Raw genomic sequence first — 8,765 nt, 5'->3', positions numbered from 1 at the left:
TACATATATAAATGAAGGTCATTTTTCTTTATTCAGAAGTGCTAAGTTGTAAGAGTGAAACAGCTAGATAGTGATACATTATTTTAAGTAACATCATAAGTTTATACGATATGTTCCATAAGTATGAAACTTCCTATACTTCGTAATGCTAGAGACTTAATGAGAGCTAGTTCGAGAACGACAAGCGAGAATTGACTGCCCTCGGTTTTACAGTCTATCTTCCTATTTTGTCTGTACTAAGGCATTGACAGAGCCTAACCAGGCGTCGCTTTACCTCGAATCTATGACCTACATCACTTCCTGACAAGTTCTCAGTAACCATGCAGTGACAAACATATCTTATGAACTTGTGGTAACATAGAAAAGATAACTTCAAATTGTGTGGACAGATCTTATTTTTACGAATTAATTTTTTGAATTACAAACTTACTGAAATTATACACGAGAAAAATGACCGATATGATATAATGTTTGAAAATAAGTTTAGCAATAAAGGAATAATGTCAGAAGGTTATGCTAATGCTATTAATTTCCTCGATAGTTTTTTTATAAATGATTAGATTAGTTTTTAATCTCGTCTCTGTTTGTTGCCTTCCATATCGGGCTGCTTATAAACATTCTCTTGTACTTGGTATATTCCTACACGAAAAACAAAAAAACACCATTAATAGTACTATTACTTTTACCTCTCCGAGTGATGATGACTTCACGAAGAAGTATTACACTGGACATGTCTGTCTGTCTGTGTGTCTGTTAGCACGTTCGCAGTTGCCAAATTTATTACATGCAGTTGCTTATCAAAAGTATCAACAGTAAATAAGTAGGTAGATAGTTCTTGTCTCGACTCGGAGAGGTAATATTTTGGTTTTACCAACTTGTTTCTTTTCTATATATAAAAGAACAACGTTCATACCTGTTTGTCCATTTTAAATCTGTGAAATATTCCCGACGGTAGAACTATTAGATCTCCTTTAACAGTGTGCACTCTGATCCATTTGTCATCATTATCTCTGACGTCAAAATACCCCCCTCCTTCCAAAATTAGTCTAATTTCTTCCTCAGAGTGTTGATGCTCTTGGAAAAATTTCTCTAGCTATTTAAATGTTTAATATATTATTTAATCGAAAGTATCTCATTAGATGAAAAGAATCACAAGGTAGTAAATAATGCAAGTATCTTGTGATATAATTTATCGCGTTTAAAGGATAATGAAATGTAGTACCATATTTTCCAAATTAGGAATCTTTTCTTTGGTCAACTCGACTTGGTCGATGTACGTGTAACCTCTCGCCTTTATGATTTCCTCCAGATTTTGATCATGTTTCTCGTCGACATTAATCTGTTCAACGAGATCGTGATTATGATTACAATTTGATTGAAATTTTTGAACTAATCCCTATTTCTAATGTGTTCTTTTTTATGTTCAAAGAACACGCCAATCACATCTTGAAAACTGTAGCTATTAGAGCTAAATTCCATAGAACATTTTTGTAAATCACCAGGGTAAAATATTACGATACTCGGTAACTTACAGTGGTATTTGCTATCCTTATCATTTTTTATATTGCATTTCGGCAATAATTTCAAATGGAAACATTTAATAAAAATTTCAATGTTGTTAAGGTTACCTTGAATAGGACTACCCCTGATACTTCCTTCAAAGTATTTTCATCCACGTAACTAAGTGGCTCTTCGGATTCGTTAAGATACCAGGCTTTAACCATCTTGACCAGGATAAGATCCCTGCAGAGTTAGCAAACTGACTTCGTCTGAAAAAGAGCAAAAACTCGATCAGGAGACGTGTTTATACTTTTAGTATGATTTGATAACGCTGTGTACGTACATTGAACTGATATGAACCGTATCAATGAGATTGTTGCAGAAACTTCATGATTAAACTGTTTATAAAGGCGTCTCTATCTTTGATAAACTTAATCGAAGTTTAACGATTAGGATTAAACAAACTTTACAGTCAGCGAATTTTCCAATTTATTTTCATGTTAAAATTTTATTATCGTGGTCAAGCAGCTTTTATTTTCCATTGATATTCATACAAAACAATTAATAAACAAATCAGTTTCCGTAGTAAACTTTAATTGAAATTATTTTAAGGAACTGACCGATAAACGTGTACGTCAACGTGTATGGTTTGCAATTTAAATTCCTTAAATACTTTCACGCGTTAAGCCTAATCTATAAATTGATAATTGAAAATAACGTGTGATATTTTCGCGCCATACTTGAAAGGTCTTGGAACTGTTTCTAATTACAGGGATTTTTGAGTGATGGGGTTTGTTCCCTTTGTTCACGCAATTTGTTCAATAGTAATTATAGCTATGATTACGCATTAATTTGTGTCTGATTTTTATTAACATCAATGGGCATCAAAATGTTTAAGACCATGGCTTAGTGAACTAATATCATGAATCTATATAACTATGAATATACAGCTGCGTTACGCTGTCTAACCTCTCGATAAGGTTTGGGCGGGGCTTAGCGAAAGGAGACATCAGTCACGTGTCTGCTAGTGTTAGGAGCGGGAGAAGGGAGGGGGAGTCCGGGGGTGTGTAAATTCGAAACGTCACTTCCTCTTGTCTTGTGATTGGTTACGCAAAACGCGTCAAAGCTAGGAGGGTAACACCCAAACCAAATCGACATGATAGAAGGGGCATATGATAGAGCTGTATATTCATAGTTATATAGATTCATGCTAAAATATAATAAGGGGCTCTCATAGTCAATTACGAAAGTAACTTGTATAGCAATTTAGTTCCTTGGTTTGCCCTGAATTATTGCGTTTAAATGGGTTTAAATCGTTATACAACTAAGGCTGAAAACTGTCGTCGGAAAATGGTTTTATTTACTGAAATTAAATCAGATTCCGTGTGTATATACTTCTCTTCGAGAGAAGTGTACCACAATTTTAACAAGATTCTTCCTAACATCAGAATATTTGGAGCAATTAAGGTTACTAAACCGAATCACATACGCCATGTAAATAGTTCCCTCGTCGTTATTCTATTAGAGCTTAATTATTTGCCAAGGCACATGCGCTTGTGGATTTTGGTCCCACGTCAAGACAATCATGGTTTGTGGGTTGATTGCCGAGGATTTAGTACCAAACAGTTATAGAATTCACCCTACCACGGGGCCATGTCCATCTGAAGTTTGATGAGCAAGAGATCAAACAAAAATGGTGATCGAGCCTTTGAAGAATTATGTTACAAAGTATTTAAGAGGATACTACAGAGTGTCATCCTTCTACAATTAACCCCTTCCGATGACACGTAATCGGATAAAGGGATCCAACAAGACTTTTACAATTATCTCGTTAATATACTTCAAGAGAGAGATGAGAAACTCGTTTTTTACGTTTACGTTTGTTGTTATGTGTTTTGAACATTTGTCCTCGATTTCCTATAATTTCCAAAATGAGACAGAGACAAGACATCGCTAGTCCCATTAAAAATAATTTAAAGGGAGTCAAAATGCTAGCCAAATCCAAATCAGAAACCGTTTTTTCTGGTTTCCTCCATGTAATCTTATCCAGGTAGTGATTGGTTTTAGCATCCAAGTAGTCAAAGGGCTTGCATTCGTATAATGTTTCCATACTTACATAAATGATAATTGCATTGTTAATTTTCTGTTTACGTAATATAAATTATTGATAATAGGAGCGCTGTTCACAAATTACTTAACGCTGAGACGGGGCAGCTTTGAATAAGGGTTACTAATTATTACTAGAGTATCATATTTTGATACATAAATTATAGCGTAATTTCAAATTGCAATGTAGTCCAGGGTTCGAATTTGAAAAAACCCTGCCCAAAAAACCCGCGGGTTTTATAGGGAGCTAACAACTGGCTAAGGGGAAGAGATAGTCTGACGTCACGCAGCCCCCCTCTGGTTGGCATTTTTGCGCATGGAATACTGTTTCCAACCGTTAGGGGGATGAAACTCCAGTAAGAGATAGAAGGGTGTGAGGTTTCAGGGTCAGAACTGTTAGCTTCCTATTGAGTTTTACCCATCATAAAAAACCCATCACTAAGATCTTCAATTATGATGAATTTGAATGCTAGAATAATTTCATTTTAAAGATATTTGTTGTTTCAACTTCAAAAGTACCATTTAATATTATTTATTACGAAACATTTTAAGACTTTTTTACTAAGCAGTTACTTTTGAATGGCAATTTCTACCATGCACGCAACTGCTAAAGATAAAAAAAATAAAACCTGGTGGGCTGGGTTTTTTTGAACCCTGAAATGTACCCTTTTTAAAAGGGGCGCGCATTATCGTCTGCTTCTTGTATAGTTTAGACGGAACATCCGGTACCCAAAGACGTTAGATAGGACTTCAAAGTTATTAGTCCACTTAAGTATTTTTGTTCGAAGTCACACTATTTTGCTGCGTAATTAAGGGGTGGGGGTCTTACTGTTTGTTGATTTATGTTATTGTGTTGCAAGGGGAAGGGGTAGTCGAAAAATGCCTATTTTTCCTTTTTGTAATTTGTGAGCAGCTCATTATTTTTTCTTACCCAGTCACTAAAGTGTCCATTACAAGATTGACGTTTTCCAATTGAAAAAAAGACTTATTTAAAGCCAGAATCATATAATTCGATTTTAGGATCTTTGAAAAATATAATCCTTTGTATTTATCTTGAATATTATTTAACTCCTGGGGTGTTTTCTGACCAATAGCAAATCCAAACAGCCACGTAAAATACATTTTGTTAATTATTAACGACTTTTTGCCCTCAAAAATAGGCTTGAAGCCATCAAAGTCAAGCAGACTATAAAGCGCTCCAAGATTGTCGTTCTCTTTTAAATTTCCGAGCCACTCTCGCAAACGTGGATCATCTTTGCTCTACAATACAAAACGCGTTATCAAAAGTATATAGATATAATAACAAAAAGTACCCTTCATTAACAACTCCCTGCCTTTGGCTGTAGACGACGTGTAAACTGAGAAGCAAGTACACTCCGCTCAACCGCCTACAGGAACTAACCAATTAGGGAGGAGCTGCTTGACGTCTTAGGTTTATAGAAAGTCGTACATGAAGCTAGCGGTCCAAAGGTTAATTTTTGGTACCAGATCGAGCTAGCATCTGCTACTTTATGAGCCTATTCACGCCTTGTTCCCTGTGCCACGGTCTTGAAGGTAATCATACGCAGAGGGGGTCGACATTATTCTGGTATAATGGAGGGCTTCTCATATTACACTGAGCGAGCAAGTTTCAACGAAGTGCACTTTTTGATATTATATCTATATACTTTTGGTGTTATACTCAAAATTGCAAAACAATTAGTCTTCGTCTTACCTCCGATTGCAGATAATCATGACCAATGCCTCCCCCAATTAAATACGGTTGTAGCTCTGGATTGTCGAAAAACTGATCAATTCTCTCAATATAATTGTAATCTTCTATCGTAAATTCTGATCGAAGGAAACAACTGGCCATAGCCACGATAAATGTCACTCCCAAAAGCCAACTCCCAAGTACAATTTTAGAGCTCTTTTTCATCAACAACGTTGGGAAAGCTGAAATATTTTCTTAATTGTCACGGCATATCGTGTTTTACAGAATCCCAACTTACGTTCAAAGAAGAAAACTGCTAGAGCATTCCATGTGTTCGAAAGGTAGTCGGTAATGAAACGTTTTAGCGTCGTTTCAGTAAAAGAAGAGAAAAATTGTCGTTTTTTGGCGTATATTGTCAAAAGTAAAGATACCGCAAGAAGACCCAAAACAATTAAGACAATTACCTAAATATTACGTAACGAAAAGTGTTTTACTGAAATTCAGCAGGGATTGATTTAATTTTAGAAGTAGGAATGGAGAACCGTTAGTATTTACTTCAGTCCGACTCAAAGCCCAGTAAAGAGCCCCTCCCTCAAACACGTAACTAAAAGTTCAAATTATCTAATTGGCTCACTTACGTTGCTGACGGAGAAGGCAAAAAATACGTAATTCCTTTTTACCTCTGTCGCTGTGACCCGCCTCTTCTTTCATAACCCCTCCGTTCCGGGGAAGGGCGTCCGGGACTTTGACACGCGCCCATATTACTTTGTTCTCCATTCCTACTACTAAATTAAATCTATCCCTGGTTTCGGCATATGCTTTTCCACTTTAAGTTTGTTAATTTTAAATATCTCGCTCTTACTTGGTTTTCCATAGCCAGTAAAGACATTGAACTTGATACAAGAAGCTTGGGTGGTTCCGAAATTATTATAGTGTCAGCTGTAGTAAATACCATTCCAGCAAAAAAGCTCGTTTGTTTTTCAAAAAGAGCGAGATTCATAGGAAACATGATTAAAAGTACGTCCTAAATGTTCGAAAATTATATTTTACAAAACAAATGAATACTAAATTAAACGGTGTCTCTTAAGGCTAAATGTCATAGAACATTTTCGACTCAAAATCGTCAATAGAACCAAAAGTTCAATGGTAAAAACCAAAAGTATACTTCCGTCCCCAGTTCCCTGCCGTTGGTTGTATACGCCATGTAAAATGAGAATCAAATGATCCTCCTCTCATCCCCTACATGAACGAACCAATTAGCGAAGAGCTGTTTTTAGGTCAAGTGTTTATAGAAATATGGTGGCGATCCAAACGTTAATTTTTGGTACGCAGAGGTAGATCGACACTATTCTGAGAGGTAAAGGTTTTTTTATTATATTACACGGCGCGAGCAAGTTTTAATGAAGTATACTATTGGTTTTTATGACGTTTTGATAGAATACACTGTACCATGAATCAATATAACTAGTTATATAGATTCATGACTGTACTTCGGTCATTACTGTTTAATATTCAGTACGAGTATATAAATATATTTCAGTGTGATATGTTTCTAACGCAAATAAAGAACTTTAGTAATTAAGCCACTATGATTAAAGCGTAAACCAAACATTAAGCTCGCATGAATTTGCATAGAATAAAAAAAAATTACAGTTGATCGATGGAAAATAATCTATGAAATTTTCCCCAAAAAGCTGCCGTTTAGAAGTTATGGTTAGAATGTTTTACGGATGGTCCTTAATTAATTGTCTTTTAGTTTTTTTACTTAAATTTAGGGGGTAATCTGTAAAACACTCCAATCATAACCTAACAATGGTGACCCGAACGAAAAAATGTCATAAAACATATTCGACTCCGCCACCACCCATTTTAGAAAACCATACAGAATTTAAGAAAATGGAGTCAATTTAAGGTGATACCAAGGATCCATGTAATTTTGGAAGCAGGAATAGAGAACGGTTAGCCTTTACTTCAGTCCGACTCATAGCCCACGACAGAGCCCCTCCCTTCAAAGCACAACGAAAATTTTTAATTATCTTATTGGCTCACTTAAACTACGTAGTGATGACGTTGCTGACGGGAGAGGCGAAAAATACGTAATTCCTTTTTACCTCTGTCGCTATGACCCCGCCTCTTCTTTCATACACCCTGGTCCCGAGGACAGGGGGTCGTGGACTTAGACGCGCGCCCAGATTACTCTGTTCTCTATTCCTTCTCCTAAAATTACATGGATCCCTGGTGAAACTGAATGTAGTAAAGTCATACCTTGGCTTTGTCAAAATCGGATTTCAGAGTTACAAATTCTTCATAAGGCAGATTTTCCTGCACAACCCTAAAAAGATTGGAATTTGCCTCTATGTTTACTTACTAAAAATGAGAAAAGAGAACTTTCTTTGAGACCGTGGTTGGGTTGCGACTTACGTAATATTAGTTATTCGTTTTATAAAATCAGCTGCCATTGCATAGCGTTGGACTTGATCATCCATAACCTTGCTTTCCTGCATTTCATATTCGTTATCATTAATAGACTTCGAGGGGATTCGTAAATTACCTTTAAGTTACCCATTTTTGGGTATATTAACGGTAATTTACCGTTAACTTTTGTCAGCGAAACCATATATTTACACTATTTTACGTTTATGTGACAAATCACAAGTTTGTAAGATATGTTCCAAAATTATGACACTACATATACTTCGTAATGTTAGAGACTTACAGCTCGATCTAGTTCGTGAACGACAAGCGAGAATTGACTACACTCATTTTTGCAGTCCATCTTCTTATCAAGTCCGTCCTAAGCCTTTGACAGCGCCTCACCAGGCGTCGCTTTACTAGAATCTATGACGTTTCATTTACGTCACTTCATGACAAGCTCTCAGTAACCAGTGACAAATTTATGGAACATATCTTATGAACTTATGGAATACTTTGTTTCGATATTGCCAAAAATTCATGGATAAAAACAAAAACCATTTTTTATTGAAGCTTAATCGCACGGTTTAATATTAGAAACCCCGTTTACCCTCAGAATAGTGTTGACCACCCTCTGCGAGGGGAACATGCATGAATAGGCTCAATATAGTACCAGCTAGTACCAAGAAGAATTAACGTTGGCATCACCACTATAGAGTACTATTTTCTATAAAACTTCGACCTCAAAAAAATATCTTCTTAGATTGGTTGGTTTTGGGAACGAAGTTTACTTTCAGTTTTTAAATATGAACTTTTCATATTGCGGTATGTATAGTACTTACTTCAATTATGTAAAAATTGGCAAGAAATGGTACCTTAAAGCTGTGAAATGGAAATTTGATGAATGAATTGATAGCAAAATCTCTAGTAATGGGTGTAGAAATTGTTAAGCGCCACCAGCAAACTCATTTTGTTACCGAGACATTCAAAAACATAACATTAGGTCTGGTAGTTCGAACAAATTAGAAAATTCGATCAACAGCCATTGTATCAA

General features: G+C 35.9%; 2 protein-coding genes across 2 annotated transcripts; both read right to left on the bottom strand.

Annotated features, from left to right (window-relative positions):
- LOC149588235 (acireductone dioxygenase-like) lies at window positions 1-1,769 on the bottom strand. The gene is made up of 4 exons (XM_089863005.1): window positions 1,629-1,769; window positions 1,223-1,339; window positions 914-1,093; window positions 1-639 (listed from the first exon to the last, which is right to left on the bottom strand). Exons 1-4 carry the CDS (start codon window positions 1,722-1,724, stop codon window positions 562-564), a joined length of 471 nt encoding a protein of 156 aa, XP_089719131.1. The 5' UTR covers window positions 1,725-1,769; the 3' UTR covers window positions 1-561.
- Window positions 1,770-1,864: 95 nt separating this feature from the next.
- LOC149588234 (uncharacterized) lies at window positions 1,865-7,865 on the bottom strand. Its single transcript, XM_089862893.1, has 10 exons — window positions 7,851-7,865; window positions 7,721-7,797; window positions 7,565-7,631; window positions 6,162-6,323; window positions 5,598-5,763; window positions 5,321-5,541; window positions 4,538-4,866; window positions 3,379-3,611; window positions 2,865-2,971; window positions 1,865-1,930 (listed from the first exon to the last, which is right to left on the bottom strand). The coding sequence occupies exons 1-10, from the start codon at window positions 7,863-7,865 to the stop codon at window positions 1,865-1,867; spliced, it is 1,443 nt and encodes a 480-aa protein (XP_089719019.1).
- Window positions 7,866-8,765: the final 900 nt, after the last annotated feature.

Source organism: Phalangium opilio, unplaced genomic scaffold (assembly GCF_054372755.1).
Source record: "Phalangium opilio isolate 3A_F unplaced genomic scaffold, DU_Popi_V2 ptg000662l_1, whole genome shotgun sequence".
NCBI classification, from domain to species: Eukaryota; Metazoa; Arthropoda; class Arachnida; order Opiliones; family Phalangiidae; genus Phalangium; species Phalangium opilio.
The sequence above is the reverse complement of the archived record's forward strand: the minus strand, read 5'-3'. Positions and strand labels throughout refer to the sequence as shown.

Coding starts and splice junctions, on each gene's coding strand:
- LOC149588234 (XM_089862893.1), bottom strand. Junction 5,764..6,161: donor TACTGGCTATGGAAAACCAA/GTAAGAGCGAGA, acceptor CGTAATATTTAG/GTAATTGTCTTAATTGTTTT. Junction 5,542..5,597: donor AGCAGTTTTCTTCTTTGAAC/GTAAGTTGGGAT, acceptor AAAATATTTCAG/CTTTCCCAACGTTGTTGATG.
- LOC149588235 (XM_089863005.1), bottom strand. CDS start 1,724: ATGGTTAAAGCCTGGTATCTTAACGAATCCGAAGAGCCACTTAGTTAC. Junction 1,094..1,222: donor TTCCTAATTTGGAAAATATG/GTACTACATTTC, acceptor ACATTTAAATAG/CTAGAGAAATTTTTCCAAGA. Junction 640..913: donor GATTTAAAATGGACAAACAG/GTATGAACGTTG, acceptor TTTTTCGTGTAG/GAATATACCAAGTACAAGAG.